Source organism: Leopardus geoffroyi, chromosome C1, assembly GCF_018350155.1.
Source record: "Leopardus geoffroyi isolate Oge1 chromosome C1, O.geoffroyi_Oge1_pat1.0, whole genome shotgun sequence".
In the NCBI taxonomy this organism is placed as follows: Eukaryota; Metazoa; Chordata; class Mammalia; order Carnivora; family Felidae; genus Leopardus; species Leopardus geoffroyi.
In genome coordinates, this window is record NC_059328.1 from 21,741,960 (window position 1) to 21,765,027 (window position 23,068).

General features: G+C 47.6%; 1 protein-coding gene across 37 annotated transcripts in view; it reads left to right on the forward strand.

The window, feature by feature from the left end:
• Nucleotides 1–23,068, forward strand: part of EPB41 (erythrocyte membrane protein band 4.1) — a 201,998-nt gene that overhangs the window by 1,583 nt on the left and 177,347 nt on the right. For 5 of the 37 annotated variants that reach the window (XM_045476352.1, XM_045476356.1, XM_045476355.1 and 2 more), the window contains exon 1: nt 18,394–18,608. The exons of 15 other annotated variants lie outside the window; for them this stretch is intronic. Coding sequence is in view for 1 of the 22 variants with exons in the window: in XM_045476360.1 (XP_045332316.1) it covers nt 3,690–3,712 (23 nt within the window). In the remaining 21 variants the exon portion in view is untranslated. Of the gene's footprint in view, nt 1–3,655; nt 3,713–18,336; nt 18,609–23,068 lie in introns of those variants that run through there. 17 more of the 37 variants (XM_045476368.1, XM_045476358.1, XM_045476369.1 and 14 more) reach the window with 10 other exon arrangements.

Below are 23,068 nucleotides of genomic sequence, written 5' to 3' on the forward strand. Positions count from 1 at the left end.
ACAGGTTTGGGCAGGAGGCTAGGGGTGGGGAGGGGATCAACAGGAGGAGGTCAGAGGACTTTTGCATGGGGGTAGGGAGAGGGTGGAGTTTGGGGTGACAGACTCTCAGGTCTGAGGAGCATGTACTGGGTTCACCCCCTGCCTTCAAGGCCCTTCTGAGTGCCAGTGAGGCAGACACCTCAGAAATAACTCCTGTACCCTGCTGCTGTTGTGTAAACAAGGTGCTAGAGCAGCCATGAGGTGGGAACTGATTAATTCTGACTAGCACTGTGGAGGGAGAGACTTTGCAGAGAGAGGTGGAAGGTTTGGGAAGATGGGGATCCAGAAGCTTTAGGGAGCAGAGAGGTGGAAGGAAAGGTGACATCTGGTGCCCTGTAGGCTTTGCATGCAGCAGAACTGCGTTTAAATCTTGGCCCTGCCACTTTGCTGTGTGACTTTGCATGAATCACTTCACTTCTCTGAGTCCCAGGTTCTCCCTTCTCCAATAATCCAGACCTTACAGGCATTAGCAGCAGAATCAACTGAGGTAATAAGTGTGCAGTGACCAGAACGATAGCTGGTCTGGGAGTCGGCCAGTGGGGTGTTTTAAGAGTGGAGTGGGGAGGTCCTGAGGTTTCCTCTGTGTACTAGGAGGCAGGGCCTGCCCAGGCCCAGCAATGTGCGGTGCAGGTGGAGCACCTGCTTGTGGGGCGAAGAGGCACCACACCCATCTGTCTCTTGATCAGCCCATCCTTGCACTGCCTAGACTAGGCTGGCCTCCCTCTTGTAGGTTGCAGGTGCCAAGAGAGGCTCCCAGGGCTCCCAGGCTGCCCCACCTGCTAGGCCAGTGGGGGTGGGGCCCCTGGCAGGCCAGGGCCAGCACCCCCTCTGCAGAGTGGACCCTGGCCAGGAGCCTGGCTGGCTGTGCTGGGCAGGAACATCCCAGTCTGGCTGGGAAGATGCTGACGCTGTACAGGCCTCTGGAGGCCCAGAGCTCTGCTGGCTGGGGTTGCACCCAGCTGATGGGACCCGGGCTGCAGGGTGAGACAGAGGCCAGGGTGGGAGTGAGGAAGGGAGATGCAAGGAGACACCTCTGGAGGGGGAGCCTGAGCAGAATTTCTCTGTGGAACTGAAGAGGAACTGCATGGGTTTGTCCCTAAGCCCTTCCTGAGCACCACATATGGGTCTGCTAGCCACAGAGCTAAACAGGATACCCACAAAAGGCTCGCCACAAAGGTCATGGTGGCCTGAGATTTGTTGGGGGCTTGCAGAATGGGTCTTTATGATCGTTCCCTGGTGAGGGTGGGGCTTTCAGATTTTTCTTGGGTCCTGGGATTCTGATGTTTATTAGAGGGGGCAGGATTCTATTCCTATATAGTCTGTGGGCCCATTTTTTCTCCCTGGGTCTCAGTTTCTCTTTGTGTGAAATGAGAAGGGGAGATGAGCTTAGAGCCTCAAAGGGTCTTGCAGCACCCATTATTATAGCCTCCAGGACATGCTTTGGGGCTTAGTCCACCCCACAGGAGGGGGAGGCGAAAGAATGGGGCAAGGGCAAGGTAGAGTGTGATGGGCCTTCATGTCCTGTTCTTGGCCTGTGTTCTCTAATCATAATTAGAGCCACATTTACTATCCACAGCGCTCTGCGCTAAGCCTTTAATATGCGGCATTAGCTAATATCCTTACAACCCCATGAGGGAATAGGTATTATTCCTATTTCTTAGGAGTTTAAGGAGGTGAATCTACTTAACCAGAGTCACACAGCTGGGAAGTGGCTGGCCTGGGATTTAAATCTAGGTTTGTCTGACTCCAAAGCTCAGACTCAGCTGAAAGGGGAGGCCACCACCTGGAAGGTACCAAGGCTCACATGATGCCTAGACTTTACCTCTGGAACCTGTCTGACTCTTTCTGGGTGTGCTCAGAGCTCTGGGATATTTAGGCTGGGGAACTGGGGGCCAGGCTGTGCAGGTGCCCACCAGGCCCAGTGTGGGGGGGAGAAGAGCAGAGGGTGCAACCTGCAGGTCAGGACCCTACCCAAGGTTTCCTCAGAGGGCCAGCCGCACCCGACTACTGCCAAGGTATAAGAGCTGGGCACCGAAAGGCTACCTTGGATATGTGGCCCACCTTTGGACTTCTGTTTCTCCATCTGTAAAACATGGATTTTAGTAGTTGAGTGCAGACATTCCTTGGCCCATGGGTTTGTGGCTGGAGTTGGTGATTGGGTAAAAGGTTAGAGGCAGGGTCAGAGTAGCAGCGGCTGAGCCTGTGGAAGAAGAGTTGGGGTCAGGAACAGCTTGGATCCTGGGCTATTTGTAAGTATTTCAGATGAAGGGACTGATGCAGGAGAGGTTCCAAGTCTTGTGTGGGGCTGTGCACCGGGGGGGGGGGGGGAACACAAGGGGAGACCTGGAGAACAAAATCCAGGCAGATGCCTGTTGGAATCCTGGCTCGACCACTTACCTAGGTTTGGAGATATGAAGTGACACACCCAAGAGAGAGGAGTACCTTCCCTTCATTGTCCTCATCTGTAAAATGGGAATAGGAATAATTTTGCCTTGGTCCACTTCCTGGGTCATTGTGAAGGTCAAAGGAGATGAGGTATTTGTAGCATTAGGTGAGAATGCTGGTTATTTTTCAGTCCAGAGTTGCGGTTCTGGGTTGCGTTTGTGGGGAGAGGGCACTTCTGACAGCCTCTGCTGATATGCTGTACCCTGGGGATGTGCTAGAGAACAGCCCTAAGAATACCACCACCATTTATCGTCTGGTTACCATGTGCCAGGCACTGGGCCCAGAGCTTCACCTCTATTGTCTCTTTTAATCTGTATGTTGTCAGGTAGGTGGTGGTCTGGCCCACACTAGGTCCCTCCAAAACCCATGCCTCCAGCTCCCTGTAATGACAGTAGCTAACAGTTATGAACAGTGTACTGTGTGCCAAGCATTGTGCAAAGTGTTTTTTATATATTAAGTCATTTAATCCTTACAACTGCCCTGGAGGTGGGCACTAATGCAATCAATCACCATTTTACAGAGAAAAAATTGAGGCACAGAGAAGCTGAACCCTCATATCACAAAGTTAGTGAGTGAGGGCCAGGGTTTGAACCCGGGGTTCTTTTTTAAGTTTATTTATTTACTTTGAGGGAGACAGAGCAAGTGCAAGTGGGGGAGGGGTAGAGAGAGGGAGACAGAGGATCCAGAGAGCCTGGTGTGGGGCTTGAACTCACAAACCGTGAGATCGTGACCTGAAGTCAGATGCTTAACTGACTGAGCCACCCAGGTGCCCTCCAGCCTGGGTTCTTAAACTTCCTCCTTGAAGCGCTCACACAGTTGTAATCCATTCGTAAATTACATGATCTCCTTCTCACTGCCCCATAGGCTCCATGAGGGCAGCAGCCATGTCTGTTTTGATCCTGTATCCCCAACACCTAGGTGCTGAGTTAATATTTGTCTAGAGGGATCTTGTTGCCTCCAGTGGGCTGGGTCCTAGGAGGAGCTCTGGGTGCAATATCAGATTATCAGATTGCTGACTAACAGGGTACCTGCCCTAAGCAGAACCCCAGAGGCAGATACAGAGGCAGAGGCAGGATCTCCCCGTGCTCAGGATGAAGAGGGGCCCCAAAGAGCTTATTGGGTGGTTGTGCCTGTGTCTCATTTCTATCCTTTGCTTCCATGTGCCCCTGCCGTGATGGCTCCACGACTTCTCCCTGACGGGCTGTATGACCCCGACGGCTGCTGCTGGGTGAGTACTGGTTTGGCTAAATGACTGCCTCTGGGGCTTGATTCTAATGCATGTCCTGTAGCTCCCAGGCCACTGGGAGGTGTAAAGGGAGCCCAGCAGTAGGGGTGGAGGAACTGAGGGAGGGCATTCTGTGAAGTTTGGGTCCTACCACAACCAGCTGACTTCTCTCCAGGTGCTTAACACACCGGCTGATTTTTGAGGCACGTAACACAATGCAAAGGTCTTAGGGGCCAGACTGGTCAGGAATAGAATCCTCATTCTGCACCTGGTAGCTGGGTGGCTCTTTGCATGTCAGTTTCATGTCTGTAAAATGGGAATCTCAGTGTCTACCTGACACAGTATGTTTGTTCTTTTCTTTATGTAAGACCCCTGAGGGCAGGGATTTTTGTTTATCTATTCACTGTTATATCTCCAGCATCCAGGGCATAATGGCATGTAGTATGTACTCAATGAATATTTCTGAACGAATGAGCATATTTATTCATTCACTGTCACTATGCCCCATCAATGTGCTTTGTATTGGATTAAATGGCTAATGGATATAAAATGACCAACATCAAAGGGGCTCAGTGAAATGTGTTCTGTCTTTGCTCACTAGACTGTGAGTTCCTTCAGGGCCAGGGCTCGGTTAAGTGAGCTCTGGGTCCTCTGAATTGAGGGCGGGGCCTTCAATCAGCAGAGAGAGGGCTTACGCAGGGCCTCTGCTTAGAACTGGGGAGTAAGGGACAGAACCTCTAGGTGTCATCAGAAGAGAGGGGCAGCTGGGAAGGTCTGGGGCTGAAGGAAGGAGGGGTGAGGAGGGACCCTGACCCCCAGTACTGCCACTAACCTTGCTGTGTGACAGTGGACAAGCCATTGACTTCTTTGTCTTGGAGACCTCGTCTGCAACATGCATATCATAACACTTCCCCCACATGGGTGTGGGAAGGAGCCGGTGAGAAGTGCCCAGTACAGGGCCCTGTTTGGTAATTATTGGTTTCCACCCAGTCCTGAGCTCTTTCTGGGAGGGGGCTAAGTAAAGTATACCTTTATTTACCTCCATTCTACTATTTTAACTTCCCACCCAGCCGGGACTAGAATCTAGGAGTCAGGAGCCCCAGACTCTCAAGCAGTCTGGCCAGGGCCTGGGCTAAGGGCTGGGCTCTACCCAGTGTGAAAGTAGGTCCCATTCTTTTGCTGTGTGACTTGATTCAGTAACCTACCTTCTCTGGGCCTTGGTTGCCTCACCTACAAAAGAGGGTTAATAAAGAACACTTCCCTGGAAGAATTATTTAATGAGCAAATGGGTGGATCAGGCATTATTATCACTATTACTTATGGGTCGGGCTGAGGAGGCTCCAAGGGAGGGCCCTGGAGAATTACATCCCATCTTGGCCTTGGGATCCTGGGAGTCTCTAGTCATCATATGTATTATTGCCTTCAGATGTTTCTCATATGCTAGGTAGGTTGTTATATGCTATTTCAGATGCATTAGCTGATCTGGTTCTCCTGGCAATCCAGGCATTATGGTCCCTGCTTTGCAGATGTGGGAACTGGTACTGAGTAAATCAAGTGAGTTACCTGGACTCACATAGTTATTTAGGGGTAAACCTGGAGCTCAGACCCAAGTCTGCTCAACCCAAGACCCAAATTCTTAAGGGGGCAGGGACTGTGCCTGATTCTTCTCTATCTCCAGTGCTCAGCACAGGGCTGGTGAGGGCTACAGGACTGTTTGCTGAACGCACAAGCACATGCACACACAGTGTACCCCACCCAGGCCGGTGCTGTAAGAGTTTTGAAGAGAGGAGACACCAGAAAGCAGGAGAAGGCCAGATAGCATAGTGGTTGAGAGTCAAACAGATGTGGCTTTGCATTCCACATCTATTGCTTACCAGTGTGACCTTGAGCAAGACATTTAACCTCTTGGAATCTCAGTTTCCTTATCTATAAAATGGGGATAATAAAAGAACCTGTGTACCTCCTAGAGTCCTTGTGAGGATTAAATAATGCAATGAGGTACATGCTGAGCAATGTAATTATTATTATAGTTATAGCTTTGGGTGTTATTTTAGGATTACAAAGATATCCCTCTTGGGATAGTGGAGATGAGGTCTGGGAGGGGCCTGCTGGGGACAGGCAGGTAGCAACCTAGTCTGACAGGTTCTGAAAGACACCAGTGGGTGAAGGGAGGGAAGAGGCCTTTTGGAAGTAAGGACACACCTCTCTTTCCTACCCATCTGCTTTCATTCGTATGCACTTTGTGCCAGGCCCTGTGCCGGGCATGGGGCACAGAGATCAATCTGTGTGGTCTCTGCCTCCTCGCCCTGTCCTAGCTCAGAGTCTAGCTGGGGAGAAAGACACAGAACTACCAACTCCACCTTTGACTGATGCACCGAAATGTGAACCGTGAATATCTTTTCAGGCAAAGACCAGGAGAAAGGGCATTCCTAGTGGAAGGAACTGTTTTGCCAAGGTACAGAGTCATGACCTGCCCTTGTGGGAATGCAGCTAGATGGACAGGCTCAGGAAAGTTAGGGGGATTTGTCCCAGAGGCAGTGGGGAGCCATCAGATATGAAGCCAGGGAACAACATGATCAGGCTCATATTTGGGGAGGGTCACTTGATTCGGAGGACTAGTGGGAGAGGAGAGGCAGGGGCAACTCTCCAGATGAGGGACGCTGAAATGGGGCCTGGGACTGAGCTATGGGATGGGGAGCACGTCTGTTTAGGAGGCCGAGCCAGCAGGATGTGATAACGGACTGCAGTGGGCAGGCAGGAGAGGAAGGAGGTGGGGTCTGTGGGGCGGATGGGGCCTGCTGGGGTCTCTGGCTAAGGGACATACCCAGGAAGACGAGTCCGAGAGGGGTTGGGGGATAAAGCCACTTGTCTGCTTTTTGTCACCCTCTGCATCGGTTCCTGCAGGCAGCAGTTATGTCTTAGCTGGACACTCGGGCAAGACCTCTGGCCACCAGGGCCCATGTCCCCCACTCCTGCCTTGGGGCCCCTTGTGGTGACCCTGGCTGGTCTGGCAGGGATGAGGGAGCTCTTTGGGGTGGGGGTCAGGCAGGGACCTGTGTGGTGCAGAGAAGGCCTGGCTTCCGGCTCTACCAGTGTCACGTCACTGAATGTCTGCGTGACCTCTGGAAGTCACTCCCTCTCTCTTGCCCTCCTTTTCTGAGCCTTGAGAGAGAGGACAAGAAAACCTGTTTTGCCTGCCTCAAAGATTCAGTGATAAAACGCACTTAGAGACAACAAACACTTACTGAGCACTGACTGTGTGCAGGGTTCTTAGGGGCACAAAGATGACTCAGGTGGGGCTCCTGCCACTCTGGGTGCTTGAAGCACTTCTGCGTGAGCTCAGGTGAGCGGGTGGTTAACTCCTTCTAGGCATTGGGTAGTTGAGCTGGGATTTGAAGGGTAAGCAAGAGCTCTCTAGGCGAGCAGTGGAGAGAACAATTTTGTCAGCATAGGGAACATCATGTGTGAGGGCTTAAAGCCACGTAATGTGCTCAGGGCACGTTTGTACCGTAGTTTGGTATGGCCGGAACAGAAAGGGAGAGGCGATGCTGTGACAGGAGTTGAGGCTGGGCAGGGGAGCAGGGCCCAGATCATACAGGGCTTTGGGGACAGTCACTTTGGAGGTGATCACCCTCATAACTGCCGGCTCTCCTGAGACTGCTAGGGCCCTTTCCACCCTGCTCCCCCTATCCCCCCACCTCACCCCCACCCCAGTCAATCCCAGTGGCTGCCTCTCATGGGAGTCAACAACCTGGGTTCCCTGCCAGCTCTGCCGCTTATGAGCTGTATGGCCGACCTTCAGTCACCTGCCCTCTCTGCACCTCAGTTTTCACCTCAGTAAAAGGGACAGCAGGCCCTCCTCACGTGGAGGGGCCGTGGTTTCAATGAGATAATCCTCACCAATGGCCTTGCACAGTCTCCCCGTACTGGGCACCCATGAAAAGGAGCTCCAGTTCAGCCATCATTATTTGGATTCCTCAATCTCCTTGGTCCTGCCCACTTGCTTCCCTCACCCCCCTCCCCCCCACTTTCCTGGCAGCTGGCTGTGGCCAACAAAGGGAGGAAAGGATTAAGAAACAAGCCCAAATCTCTTGAGGGGTCCTGGCCCACTGCCGAGCTCGCCCCCTCCTGCCCCTCGCCCCCCTTGGCCCCAGGCCCAAGGACTCTCAGTCTTGAGGCCTGGGCTCCCCCCAACTCCCCATCTCAGGGGCCCCTTCCTGGCCGGAGGCCAAAGCCAGCAGTAGCCTTGAAACAGGGACAAATATTTTGAAAATCTGTGGCTTTATTTTTTCCCCCTGGAAGATGACCCCCGGCCCTTTTTTTGGGGGGTGATGGGAAGGAGAGTAAGTGTGATGTCCTGTATCTGTGGGAGGCCCCATAGTCTGGGCAGAACTGGATCCCTGAGCCCCCTGCATTTTATAATAAAGGCTTCTGAGCAAGTCCTTTTTGGTATACATGCAAGAGCCTCAAATCAGAGAGGGTGGTAGATGGTGCAGGGTCACACAGCAGGAACCCAGGTCTCCGGGCCCTTGTGGCACTACCCTATGAATGAGTGTGATGAGGTGACCTTGGCTGTCACTTCACCTGTCTCAGCCTCAGTTTCCTCTGCTGTAAAACGGGGCTGATTTTACTGTGAGGATTAACAACAATGTAGATAAAGCACTCAGTTCAGTCCTGAGCACTATGAGGCTTCAGTGGTCGGTACAAAGTATTAATGCTGTTATAAATGCTGTCCAGAACCTTCTTCTGTCCTGTTTCTTCCCAGTCTAGGGACTTGAAATATTTGATACAGTTTCTGGTTGAACAAATGACACCCAGTAAATTGGTTTCAAAGCCAGAGGCTCAGGATCTTTTACCCTCCTCCCCCGTTCCCCCCTCTTCTGGTTGGCTGGAACACTCTAGCCTCACCCTCGGCCTGGTTTTGGCCCCTGCCCCCAGCCCACCTCTGCCCTCTTGGCGCCAAGCCTGCACTGTCTCTCTTCCAGGAGCCGCACAGGGACAGTTTCCTTTCTGCAGCCGCCACTGGTTAATGCCACTGCAAGCACTTTGGGAAGGCAGAGTAGGAAGGGTCCTGCATTACCCAGGCCAAGGCTGAGGGGGCAGAGGTGGAGTGTAAGCTCCCTGCAACCGTCCTCAAGGAGCTAGGACAACAAGATTTCTGCAGAGGCAGGGAAACAGGCAGGTACAGGAAAGAAAACCTGGTCCACAGCCCCCATGTGGTGGAGTAGGAAGGAGGCCAGATTGGGGGTGGGGTGGGGCTGGAGGCCTGCGCCCCTCCCTAGCTCTTCACCTGCCCTTGCTGAGCCTCCGTTTTCTGGTTTATAAAAGGAAGGGGATGGATTGATGTCAGAGGTTTCTACTAATATTATAGGATTAAAAGAAGGGATTTGGGAGCAGACAGACCTCGGTTTAAATCCCAGCTTCACCACTTACCAGCTGTGGGACCTCTAGTGAGTTCTACCTCACTGAGCTTTAGTTTTCTTACTAATAAAATGAGAAAAATATTAGCACCTTCTCTTAAGATTACCTAAGGGGGGCTGAATTGGGTAATTCAGGTAAAATACTCAGTCCACAGCTAGCACATTGGAATTATTGTTGTTGTTATTCTATGATTAGTAGAGACAAGAAGGCCAGTCAGCAAGCAGTTCATTGGAAGGGCATGACTTGAGAAATTAATTTGTTCATTCTTTAATTAACTCAACAAATACTTAGGATTTGCATGGGCAAGACATAGAGAAGAGAAGCAGGGAGGCACCAACAGGCTGGGGCCAAACAGACCTGCCTATTCTAGCTGTGGGATGTGGATCAGTTACTTCTCTTCTTTGAGTCTCACTCCCTCATCTGTGAGATGGTGATCTTTACCTCCAGAGTTGTCCTAAGGCTTAAGAGAGTTCAGGTACATGGTGGGTGATTAGTCTGTGTATGGTTCCTTTCTTCTCCCAGCCCTGTTAATGACTGGATCTATGATCTCAGGCAAGTCCTTGAATATACCAGGCACACTTCCACCCCAGGGCCTTTGCACTTGCTATTCACTCAGTCTGGAACTCTCTACCTCCAAATACTTTCATGACTTGCTCTCTCATGTCCTTAATTTTTTTGTTTATTTTTATCTTTTTAAATGTTTATTTATTTTTGAGAAAGCATGAATGGGAGAGGGGCAAAGAGAGAGGGAAGAGAGGATCCGAAGTGGGCTCCATGCTGTCAGCAGCAAGCTGGACGTGGGGCTTGACCTCAACGAACTGTGAGATCATGATCTGAGCTGAAGTTGGCGCTCAACCGACTGAGCCACCCAGGTGCCCCTTTAATTTTTTTGCCCCTTTAAGAAGGTTTAAATGTCACCTTCTTAGAAAGGACCTTCCTATCGTATTTAAAATGGTAACACCCTTTCCTACCACAACACGAACATTCTCTATCTTCCCTCCAGGCCTACTTTTTTCTCTCCATAGCACTTATCATCCTTTGACATACTATATTTTATGGAATATTTGTTTATTGTTTGTCCCCCACCCCCACCCCCCGTCCCCTGCATTGGAATGGTAAGCTCAGTGATGACAGTGATTTTTGTCTGTCTTGTTCAGTGTTATTCCCGTGTACCTAGAAAAGTGTTTGGCTCATAGTAGGTGCTAAATAAATATTTGTGGAGTGAATTAATGAAAACATGAAGCCTCTTCTCTCTGGGTCTGGCACCATGCTATGCAGATAAATAATTCTCAGTAAATAATTGTATTCAGTGGCCATCATCCTCTCCATTTGCCAGATAATACTTTGTCTGGGTCAACCCTAAAGCCCTTTGCTTCTGACATTTTCTGCCAGGGCATCAGTTTCATTTGGAGTACCCAAATCTTTTGTTCCGGAGCCTGAGCTATGCAGAATTTCTAGTTGGGGCTGTTTGGCTGTTGGGCCCACAATGGTTATTATGTCATTATTGGTAATTAGCACATAGGCCCAGAGGATTGAGCTTTTTGTTTTTCAGCAGAAATCACAGCAGAAAGCTATGCCAGTCAGGGAAGCCCAGGCCTCAGGCAGCTTCCTCTGTAACTCCCCCCTTCCCAGCTATGGGTCCATCCCTTAGGCAGACCAAGACTGAGGTGTCCAAAGCTAGGGGCATCTGGGCTACCAGCTCAACCGCTGTCTTCCGCAGGTAGTATCCTGAAAGTTTCTCCTCCACACCCTTAGCTCTCTATGCCTGGCCTGGTATAGCAGGGGTTCCCCGTTGCCCCTGGGAAAGCTCGGTATAAGGTTTCTAAATATCCAGTGGACAGGGGCATTTTCTGATGGTCAGGATACAGTATTATGGGTGGAGGAAATAATCCTGGGTTTAACACTCCGGAGCCTGCGTTCAAGTCCCTGCTTAGCTGCTTGATTGTTGGGTCACTACAGGCACGTCACTACCTCTTGCTAGGCCTCAGCTTTCTCATCTGTCAGAGATAAAGATATCTACCTGGCCTCACTGGAAAGAGAGGCAGGATAGTGTGGTGGGCAAAGGATAGGGTTCTGGAGTCAGACAAACTTGGCTTCCCAACCATAGCCCTCCCTAACTAACATGACATTGGGCAAAGTGCCTCGTCGCTCTGACTTCAGTTTCCAAAGCTGGAAATTCTCAACTAAGAGAATGCAGGTAAGGTACATAGGCACCTAGTGAGTGAGCCGTATATCTTTGCTGGCATTAGTACAATGACCACTGTGGAAATGCAGGCAATCTGTAAACTGTAAGAAGCGTACTAGCAGTAAAGCCAGGCAGAGGTGGATCTGAATCTCAACTTGGACACTTATTAGCTGGGTGATCATGGGTGAGTTTTTTGCTTTCTCACCTGTAAAATGGGAATTACAGCCATGCTTTCTTCAAGGAACTGTTGTGACAGTTCAGTGACATATTGCAATAAAAAGTACTTAGTACACAGTGTTTGGCACACGTTTCCCCCATATTATAGATGAGGAGGAGGGCAGAAGTGACTTGCTTAGACTCATGTAGCATCTCAGTGGTGGAACTTTGATTTGAACGCAGGTGTGTCTGCCTTCTAACTTCTTACCATCACCCATTTATGGGATGATGATAATGACGATTGTTCTTATTGTCAGGGGACCCATCTCATTTATTCTGTGATCCCCAGTGACTACACAAAGGGGGTGCTCAGTCCTGCCTGCTTCCCTGTAACTCCTCCTTTGCCCTCTCCTAGGTGAGGGTTGCACCAGGCTGACTTTAACAGGTTTAGAAGGGGCCAGGCTAGCTGGTGGCACGGAGTCTTTCCCCATGTTTCTTGGGAAACCCTCTAGACCTAGAAGATACCTGGTCCGGGGGAGAGAGAATTAATGGGTTAAGCTTGAGGGAGCTGGAGGCTTTGCTGGATCAGGGCCATTAGACTCATTCCAGCTGGCAAGAGAAGGGGTTTGGGGAGGGTCACTGGAGGCCAGATCCTTGAGTCCCTCCTTGAATGTCCCAGGGCTGTAGTCAGAAGTAGTTACAACAGCCTTTCCTTGGAGTCCTGGGACAGATGTTGGTATTGCTCGTTCATAACATTTCCAAACTGCTCTTCTGAGAGTGATATGAAAGCAGCGCACAGCAGAGGACAGTGGCATCAGACGGACCTAGTTTAAGCCGTGTGAGGTTGTGAAAATCACCTCACATTTCTAGGCTGTAGTTTTTTTCAACTGCAATTGAGGGTGATATTACTTTGTAGGATTGCGGTGAGTCTTAATGCAATAAATGCATATAAAGTACTTACTATGTGCCTGGCGCATGGTAAATACCTAATAAATGCTGTTATCATTAGTTTTATTAATAAATTATTTCTAGGGGCGCCTGGGTGGCTCAGTTGGTTAAGCGTCCAACTGCAGCTCAGGTCGTGATCTCACAGTTCCTGGGTTCCAGCCCTGCATTGGGCTCTGTGCTGACATTTCAGAGCCTGGAGCCTGCTTCAGATTCTGTGTCTCCCTCTCTCTCTGACCCTCCCTGGCTCACGCTCCACCTGTCTCTCAAAAATAAATAAACATTTTAAAAAATTTATTTTTAATAAAAAAATAAATGACCTCTAAGGGCCCTCCCAGCTCAGACATTCCTAGGTTTTTATGGCTGTAGAATTTAGCCTGGATTGCAGCTTTGGAAGGGAAAAGTAGGTGGGCTCAGAAGAAGGCAGGGAACCACAGAATCCAGGGTCAGAAGCCTTGCATTCAAGTTTGGGCTCTGCCACTCTTTGCTGTGTGACCTTGGACAAGTGCTTTCCAGTTTCTGTACCCATTTCCCAATCTGTTTAAAAGTTAGCAGCTTGGGCTTGATGGTCTCTAAGGGCCTATCCAGTTCTAAGATTCTGTGAATCTAGAGGCCTAGAGGAGTAGCTTAGCTACTGTCTACTGGGTCCTCTTTTACCTTTTCAACTTCCTTTCCTTCTGCTCTTGTGTCTTGGAGTGTCTCCACAGCAAAAAGGACATAACTTGCCAACTCCAATGTATGTATTTCAATCACATTTTTTGTTCTTATTGTGTTAGGACTGAGCTTAATGCAATTATTGTAAGCAAAGTGGTTGTGTCAAAGAGGTCAAAGCCTGCTCAAATACAAAAGATAAGATATTGTATGAAATTACTGCATATGCTGATTTCCTTTGCCTTTATCTCAAAAAATGACCAGAACAGGCAGACCTGTGTGCTATAGTTAAAAAAAAAAAAATATGTTGCAGTCAATGCAGCCTAAAAAAAAAATAATCATGAGTATGGTTAGATAAAAGGATGTTTATTGAGTATAAAAGATTAAAATGGGAAATAACCTAAATGCCCAACATTTAGATTTAACTAAATTGTGGTATATCCACTTGAGAGCACTGTTAAATGTCACAATACAGTATATTATTAGGTGAAAAAGTCAGTTCCAAAACAGTATGATCTAAAACAAACAAACGAAAAACCAAAAAAAAAAAAAAAAAAAAAACCCCACAAAAAACCACATTAGGTTGAACTATACACTATGGCTGCTATTTGATCATTTTTAACTTATAAAATCAGCAATTTCATATGATTTAATTTAATACACATAAAAAAGTATATGTATAACAAAAGGTACTAGAAGGGAAGTCCCCCACCAAAATATTGATGGTGTTCTTTCTTTTTTTTTTTTTAAGTAAAAAAAATTTTTTAAATGTTTATTTTTGAGAGAGAGAGTGTGCTCACGAGTATGCTAGTCGGGGAGGGGCAGAGAGAGAGGGAGACACAGAACCCAAAGCAGGCTCCATGCTCTGAGCTGCCAGCACGGAGCCCGACACAGGGCTCAAACTCACAGACGTGAGATCATGATCTGAGCTGAAGTCAGATGTTAACCAACTGAGCCACCCAGGTGCCCTTCTTTTTTTTTTTTTAATGTTTATTTATTTATATTTGAGACAGAGTGTGTGTGCGCAGAAGTGGAGGTAGGCGCAGAGAGAGAGGAGAGAATCCGAAGCAGTCTCCAGGCTTCAGTGCAGAGCCTGCGGTAGGGCTCAAACCCACAAACTGTGAGATCCTGACCTGAACTGAAATCAAGATTCAGATGCTTAACCAGCTGGGCCATGCAGGCATCCCGATGGTGATTTCTGATTGATGGTTTATGATGATTTATTTTTTTCTTTTTATTGAACTATATTTTTTTCCTTTTTTTTTTTTTTTGAAGATTTTATTTTTACTAAATCTCTACACCCACCATGGGACTCGAACTCACAACCCTAAGATTGAGAGTCTCACACTCCACTGACTGAGCCAGCCAGGTGCCCCTTATTTAGCTATATTTTCTATGACCAATTCAAATACTACTACTAAAAATAATTGCCTACAAAGTCATACCATTGTATGAATAGTAATTTTCCTGCCTTATCATAGCTTGTTTACCATTTGTATTTAAAAGGTCTAAATAACTGCAGTTTTATGACCATGGGCAGAATGGAAAGACAACTATTCTTCATGTACTTTTGTTACAAGGATTGGTTTTTATTCAATAGTGACTGATGAGAACACTTTCCTGGTGGGCCTAGCTTTTCAAAAAGCCCTCTTCATCTTAAGCCACCCCCCACAACAGACACATATTTTCCATGAGCCCTATCACTGGGGCGTAAGGCCAGCTGTGTCCCTAATCCGCCCACGTCCCAGATTTGGGAATGGTTCGGACTCCAACTGTTCCCCCACGCTACCCCCACTCTCTCCCAATCTCATCTCTTCCAGGTCATCGGAGGCCCCATATAACCCTCCCTGGCCTTCCCCGCTGGTCACCACCTAATTTCACCGTCTAATTTCACCCTTTCCCGTGCAGCTGGTGTTTGAGCCCAGTTTGCAGTGGGAAAGGATTAAGACCCTTTCATGCCGTCTTTTTCTCTTTTTTCTTAGTGCCCTTGACCGCTCCAGGGGCTGACAGGCAGCTAGCAGGGCCTGTATTCCCTAGGAAGGAACAGGAGGGGTGGTGGAGGAGGCAGCGGCGGGCTCAGCTGGCAGGCGGGATAGAGATGGCCCCTGGAGACCCCAACCGGGGGCTTGGAGCATGGCACAGCCGCCATCCAGATGTGAGCATGGAGCAGGCAGGGAGGGAGCTGAGTTTCTGCCTAGAAAATTAGACTCAGGGATGGTGCTTGGGACCTTTACCCTTGGAACCCAGGGGTTGCCTCTGCAGGGTGAACTAGAACTAGATGTCTGGTTTGTGGAGGAGTCTTTTTAGAAGGCAGATGGGCATATGGGTATGGGTAGTTTCTCTGCCTTCAGATTGGACATTACTTAGCCCCCCACTACCTACTATGTGGGGGGCCCAGCTACACTCAGGGATTGAGCACTTTGCCTAATAGGTGATGGTGTATAACCTAATTAATAACAAAACCAGTCATGCATGCATAGTACTTTACAAAGTCCTTTCATGTCCAGGCTGAGAATTAAAAAGGAAGACTGGAATTCAGGTCTCTGATACTCTTTTTTTTTTTCCCCAGACATTTATTTTTGAGATGGCGGGGGGTGAGGGAGGGAGAGGGAAGGAGAAGGGAAAGGGCAGAGAGAGAGGGAGACAGAGAATCCCAAGCAGGCTCAGCCATGTGGGGCTCGAATTCATGAACTGTGAGATCGTGACCTGAGCTGAAATTAACCCACTGAGCCACTCAGGCGCTCCTGGTCTTTGATATTCTAAAGCCTGTGCCAACAGTTTTTTTGGGGTTTTGCACAGCACTCTGAATATAAGAGTGGTTTACACCTGCCTTAGTGTAGCTGTTTTTTCCTAGCCTGAAACTCCTACTTTTTTTTTCAGGGTGACGATTACTAAATACTACACACTCCATTCACCCAAACAAGCTTCCTTAAATATGATGTATCATTGGCTAGCACTTCATGGCATAGAGAATATTGGTTTTGATGAATCTGAAATTGCTGGATAACATAGTGGTCATGGCGAGCCATCTGGTGATTGATCTTCAGGTACCAGATTTCCAGGTCCATATGAAGGAAGCCTCTGAGGCACAGACATGGTAGGGCTAGAGCTCCTTGAATCAAAAGTATGGCTTAACCTGAGAACCTGAGGCAGGGAACCAGAATATTCAAAAATAGGTGCTTCACCTCTTGTCCACAGAATGAACTTGGCCAACTCACTTGACCTTACTAAGCTTCAGCTTCCTTATATATAAAATGGGGATAATCTGTTCATTTGTTCATCAAATATTTATTGAGTACGCACTGTTCTGGGAGATGAATAAGAGGGACAAAATCCCTGTCCTCTTGGAGCTTGCCGTTTAGTGGATCTAAACTGCAACCATTTATTGAGAGGAGCAATAAATAATTAAATATATAGAAAGTCAGGAAGAAGTAAAGGCTATGAAGCAAATTAAAGCAGGGCAAGGTGAAAAATAATATCTTAAAAAAAAGGCGGGGGGTGCCTGGCTGGCTCCGTTGGTGGAGCATGTGACTCTTGATCTTGGGGTTGTGAGTTTGAACCCCATGTTGGGTGTAGAGATTACTTAAAAAGAAACTCTTTTTAAAAATCAGGGCAAGGGTGTGTGGGTGGAGGCTGGTTTAGATAGGGTAGTCAGGTAGTCCTCAAGTGGTTCACTTAGGATGTTTAAGACAGATAATTCATGTAATGTGCTCAGCTCAGTGTTGACAACAATTGAGAGCTTAACAAACATAGTATTATGTCAGCCCGCTCTACACCTCTCAGTCCATATTTTGGTCTCCAAATAGCAGTAATAATTAACGCTTATGTAGATCTTACAATGAGCTGGGCATTATTCTAAGCCCTTTACATATTTTAACTGATTTAATTCTTATAATAACTCTTATGAGGTAGGAACTATGATTATCCCCTTTTATGGGGTTAGAAACTGACACATAGAAGTCCAAACAATGAGGGAGGGCTGGAGGCTGAGAATTGAACCCAGCAGGTGTCTGTTTCTAGAGGCTGAGCTGGGATGGGAGGGGCCTGTGATCAGATACCAGGAGACCGTGAAGCTGGCATAGGAAGGTTCTGATGTCAGATTGCCCAGCTTCTTCTTCTTTTTTTTTTTTTTTTTAATTTTTTTTTTTCAACGTTTATTTATTTTTGGGACAGAGAGAGACAGAGCATGAACGGGGGAGGGGCAGAGAGAGAGGGAGACACAGAATCGGAAACAGGCTCCAGGCTCTGAGCCATCAGCCCAGAGCCTGACGCGGGGCTCGAACTCACGGACCGCGAGATCGTGACCTGGCTGAAGTCGGACGCTTAACCGACTGCGCCACCCAGGCGCCCCCAGATTGCTCAGCTTCTTATTCTGGCAGGTCTCAGCCTCTCTGCTTCAGTTTCTTCATCTCTAAAATGGGAATACCAGAACCTATCTTACCATCTAGGGACTGTGCTTAAAACATGAGCCTTCATTCTACTCTGTGGGGTCCCAGCCTGTTCAGAGACCAGCCTGGCAGGGAGTGTGAGGGGTCAAGCGGCCTCTGAAACTTCCGAAGGGAAATAAAGGCACATCAGGCAATTGTCAGAGCAATCCTAAGTTCAGCTGGAGCCCAGATCTCGGAAGGTAGGTTTTTATGATTTTGAGGGTGCCAGGGTGGAATTAGGAGACCCTTAAATGCAAAAGACAGGTGAAATCTTGGCATGGCCACAACATTCGGCGTCCGTTTCAGGCCTTACACAGCTGTCAGGAGAGGTGAAGCTTCCACGAATGTCAGGTTTGGAATGGCGCCTAGAGATCATCGAATTAGTAGATGGGTAAACTGAGCCCCAGAAAAGCTGAGTGACTTACCCAAGGTCATGAGGTGCGTTAGTAGGCAGTCAGCTGCTGCAGCCTGACAGCAGCCTCGGCTTTTCCTTGAGGCTTTCAAATCTCGGACTCTTACCTGGGCCTCCTCCGGGCGGAAAGGGCCTCACCTCGGTCCCGGTCACTACCTACCTCATTCCCCACGTGGGTGCTGCAGGAGCCAGGAACACCGGGACTCCAGAGCGAGTTCGATTTGCGCTTGCGCACACGCGGCCAGCTCCTTGCCTTTTCCCCCCTCTTTTTCTTCCCCTCCCCTGCCCTTACCGGCCTTGAGGAGGGGGGAAACTAGAGGAGCCAAGAACTTGGCCTCAGCCAATGGGCTGGCGGGCCGCGGGCCCGGCCCCCTCCCTCCCTCAGTTGCCGACCAATAGAAATTTACTACAATGTTGTGGCGAACGGAGGGGGAGGGGCGCGCGCGGGCTGGCTGGCTGCGGGCCGGGCGGCCTCGCCTCACGGAGGGAAGGCGGGAGGGCGCGCGCCGGGGCCGCCTGCTCGTTCACTCGCTCGCTCGCTCCCTCCCTCCGCCGGTGGGTTAGTCAGTCAGTCAGTCCGCCAGCAGCCGGCGGGCCCGCGAGCCGCAGAGGGCCCGAGTCTCGGCGCCGGCGCCTTCTCCTGCTATTGTTCGTCGGGCGGCTGCAGCGGCGGGCTCGGGAGCCCGGGCCCCCGGGCCACCGGTGAGGCGAGGCGGCGGCGGCGCGAGAGCGGGGTTGGGGGGCGCGGAACCGTCCCCGAGGGGACGGTCCGGGCGGCCGCGGCGGCGCCGCAGCCTCTTTGTCTGCAGCCCCCCGCAGGCCCCGGGCCGGGGGCGCGGGCTCCGGGGCCTCCGCGCGCCAGGGGCTGAGGGGCTGGAGCCCAGACGCGGCCGGCCTGAGGAGAAGGAGGCGGGGGCTGCGTGGAGGGAGCGTTGCAAAGTTGGGCTTGGGGTCCGTTTTTGACGAGGTCTGCCAATCACTGTCCGCGGGCAGGAGCCTTGGAAGGAAACCAAATGGAGGAGGATTGCGGGTTCCGGGTGGTGAAGGTGTTGGGTGCAGCCGCAGAGCAGTTTCTTCGTGACGGGGTGGCTGGGCTGTCTGGAGAAGTCTGGTACGATCTGAGGGCTGGAGGGAGCCCTGCGAGGACTGGGAGACCTTCCCGCCGGAGACACCCGCCTCGTTCAAAGAATCCCCCGACCCCGGGGGGCTCTGCCGCGCTCGCTCCCCGTAGTCTTCGCGGTTCCCAGGGAACCAAAGGGTTAAATCTATTCTCTCAGCATCGTGACCTCCTTTTTCAGTTCCTGCATCTGTCGACTTGGAAATATTTCCTCCTGCTTGCTGGGCTGCTTCTACCTGTGGGGAGGCTGGATGTAGGCTCGCCCTCCGAGCTGCACCACCCGGCGATTGTTCCGGGTGGGGGGCCTGCCCGACCGGATTCCTCGTCCCCAGGAACCGGCGTTCTCTGGAGAGAAAGTGATCTCACGTGCAGCAAATTGCTGACGGATTCGTTTCTGGCCACATGATAGCCACTGTCATCCTGTTGTTCCCCTAACTGTGCCCTACCAGAAATGTCTAGTCTGTGGGGACTTGTCGTTTTTGGCATGTACTGCTGATTAGGAGATAGGGGTTTGTGTGTGTGTGTGTGTGTGTATGTGCGTGTCTGTGTGTGTTTTAAGAGATGCTGAGCCTTTTTTTAGTAGTCTGGGTGATTTCACAGCTGCTATTTTGTTCTTGCTGTTTTTAGGGAAAATTGCAAAAAATGGTTATGTCTTGTGTCTTGGATTTTATTATAGAGAGATTTATGCTCCTCTTGAGGATATACTATATATGCTGTTACTACTGTTTTCTGTATTCTCAATCCTGGCAAAAAATTTAGTTTGCTTATGCTTTTAATCAAGCAGATTATTATAGTCCCCCTTACTTTTCATGGAAACTTGATGTACTCTTCATTTCCCTTTTCTGTAAATTGGAAACATCGTAAGTTCTTTGCCAGCTGTACAATTTTTGGCTTTGTAAAATAGTTTCTTGGGGTGTTATAATCCACGTAGAGTACATAGCGGTGCTGGCAGTCAGCACTCAATAAATGACAGATAAAAAAGTGGATACAACTGAACATCAGATTGCTTGGCATCAAGGTACAAATTCAGAGTGCTTTCTACAAGAAAGTTATAATTAAAGTAAAGAACAGGAGTTATTCATATCTCTGGGGAAGCCAAAGTAGGGTATATCTTTGCCACTGTTAAAAGTGAACTCACCGACAGACCCAAGCTCAGCGTGCTAACCTTCTGATTTCTCTCTCTTCTACACTTTCTTCCCTTCTATAATTGAATTCAGGCTTAGAAATAATGTTTTTAATTTTTAGGCCTTGCCAAAATTCTCCCAACATTTATACCAGTGTTTTATACCAAATATCTCATAGATAAGTCCCCAATCTACCTTTGCACCTTTATTCTCCTTATTACTTGTATTTTTCAACCAAGAAGAACTGTTCAGTAATAACTCGTGCTTTCCCTTTGGCCGTGCGGTTCCATCTATGCTTGTCATATATATTCTTCCTGACTGTTTTCAAAGTCTTTTACCTTAAAAATGCTCCATATCTTAGTAATTTGAAGTATGGGGGAAGAGTTCCATATATGGAAGGAACTTGATGGAGTTTTCTTTAACTGGTGTTTGTTAAAAGGATTTAGGTCCTAAGTGTCCCATTGATATGTGCAGCCCTTACTAGTAAATAGATGATGGCCGATGATGGATTGGGAAAACTACTTAGGCTTCCATTCTACTCAGAGCTAAGAACTCTGCCAGTTGGTAAGTTTAAGTTTAATGCTTGGAAATTCTGGCTGTCAGCAAATAGACTAAGCTACTATAAATAGACTAAGCTAATCTAAGCTAATAGACCCATCTTTTAGGTAGGTCTCTGCTTGCTTTATGCATCTCTCTCTTCTCTTTCTTGGTGGTCTAAGGGTCAGCATTTCCTTAATGTTTGTTAAGCACTTAAATCATAATTGTGGTGTTCAAGTAGAAGATATGTTGAACAAACCTATTTTTTAAAGTAGGCTTGTCCTCAAAATAAAATATGAAATAACATAATATAACAATTTATACGTTAGCAAAATAATACACAAATTTTCCTCTTTGCATATTTAAAAGTGCTTTCATCTTATCCCTTTTTTTCCTTATGAAACACTTCTAAGCTAATATCTAAATTAACAAATGATTTTAAATGATTCCTGTCTCCTCTGAAAAAAATGGTTGTGGTATTTGTTGAGGTATGACCTATATATTTTTTCCTGTTATTCTCTTTTGTCGGGTTTGTGCCCTACACTTAAAGTTCACCAGTGTGATGTTTTCTCTTGTGCAGCTTGAGTTTAACATTTTTGGAAATTACAGAGCTAGCCTTCTATCCCATTCTTCAGTTTTTATGGTCTTAATTTTAAACAAATTCATAATAATATGGGACATGGTGTGCTTATAGTGTTTACTGCCTACTTTTGCTAAGAAAGCTTCACAGTTAAGTCCGTCAGAAGTGTTGCCTAAAAGTCACAGGATTCTTGAATTCTCTGCAGGTACTTTGATATGTGTACCCATAGATTGTAATTTAAAATATATGGTCTAGGGGCACCTGGGTGGCTCAGTTGGTTAGGCTCAGGTCACGATCTCATGGTTCATGGGTTTGAGCCCCGCGTCGGGCTCTGTGTTGACAGCTCAGAGCCTGGAGCCTGCTTCAGATTCTGTGTCTCCCTCTCTCTCTCTGGCCCTCCCCTGCTGGTGCACGTACTTTGTCTCTCTGCTCAAAAATAAATGAATAAACATTAAAAAATGTATCTAAATAAGACATAGGTCTATAATTTGTGATGTGAGTGATAGGGCTTGCATATATTGTTTTCTGAATGTCCAAATCCAATTTAATATTGGTGATCTGATTTTATAACTTTGGTGTATCAGTGGCCATGGCCGCCGAATTTTGTTCTGAAATCAAGAGGAGCATACAGTTAGGCCACAATCTGTTTCCCTGTTATCTAAGAAGCTGTCCAGCCCAAGTGCTGCCAGTGTATTTTTCCAAGAGCCTTATCAAATTTGTGATTGGTCACATGGCAAATTCAGATTCAGATTCATCTCTGCTTCTAAAGAACTTATTTTTTCCTCTATTGCTTGAGAATGGAATCACCTTATTTTGTGAGCTAAGCAATAATTTTAAGAGCTTTTTTCTAATGACATCTTTGCTTTTTTCTCAAATACTCCCAATGATGAAACTTAAAAACATTTAAAAGAGGCCTCTGAATTTATCAGGTTTGGGTCTTATTTATGTAGAGAATCTAGAATTATTAGAAGGTAATTGATTCATAATATTTAAAATAGCATTTAGTTGGCGAAAAGCCAGATTCCAAATATATTTGTTAATTTTTGCTTTTTATTTAAGTTTGTTGAAAGTATGTCATTATGTCCTTTTTATGAGTGGATTTATGGTATGTTCAGTGAAATGCAGTATAACAAGTAATGTGTTGTACACACTGGGTTAAATTAGTATTTTGATTTACTCTGCGGCCAAAAAATGAATACACAGTGAGAAAGATTAAAGAAGCTATAGCAATGAACAGTATTTAGAAACTGGAGGCGTTAGAAAGGAGAACTTTGATATTTTATTTTGAGTGCTGATCTTATTTAGAATTAGCTGCCTCACTGATGCTACTTCACATGTTGGTTTTAGGAAAGTTAAATGAGAGAATCTGACTATGATGAAAGTCTGTTTGTACTTATTTTTGTTAATTATTTTTGTTAAATGGGATTGTATTCACCTTGAAGTATTTGAAAATAAACTGGGTAGCTCTTTGGACTTTAAAGAAAAGCAAAATCCCAATATAGTGTGTGGCCAGTACAATTCAATGAATGACTTGGAGACACTTTAATATACCCTACCCCCTAATCTTTATCAGCATCCTTCAAAGTTGCCCTAAGTAAATATGCTATCCCTAAAAGCCCCCTATATTTGAAAATTCCAGAGCCATTCTGACATCATGTTTATTTTATTATTTATTATTTTGTTATTGCACTTATTAAGACCAGTTCTCATATTGCAGTTATCTCTTAATTATCTCCAGAATAAATCCATATGGATTAAACTGTGATTGTTTATGACTCTCTCCCTTTCATGGCTGAGGGTTCTT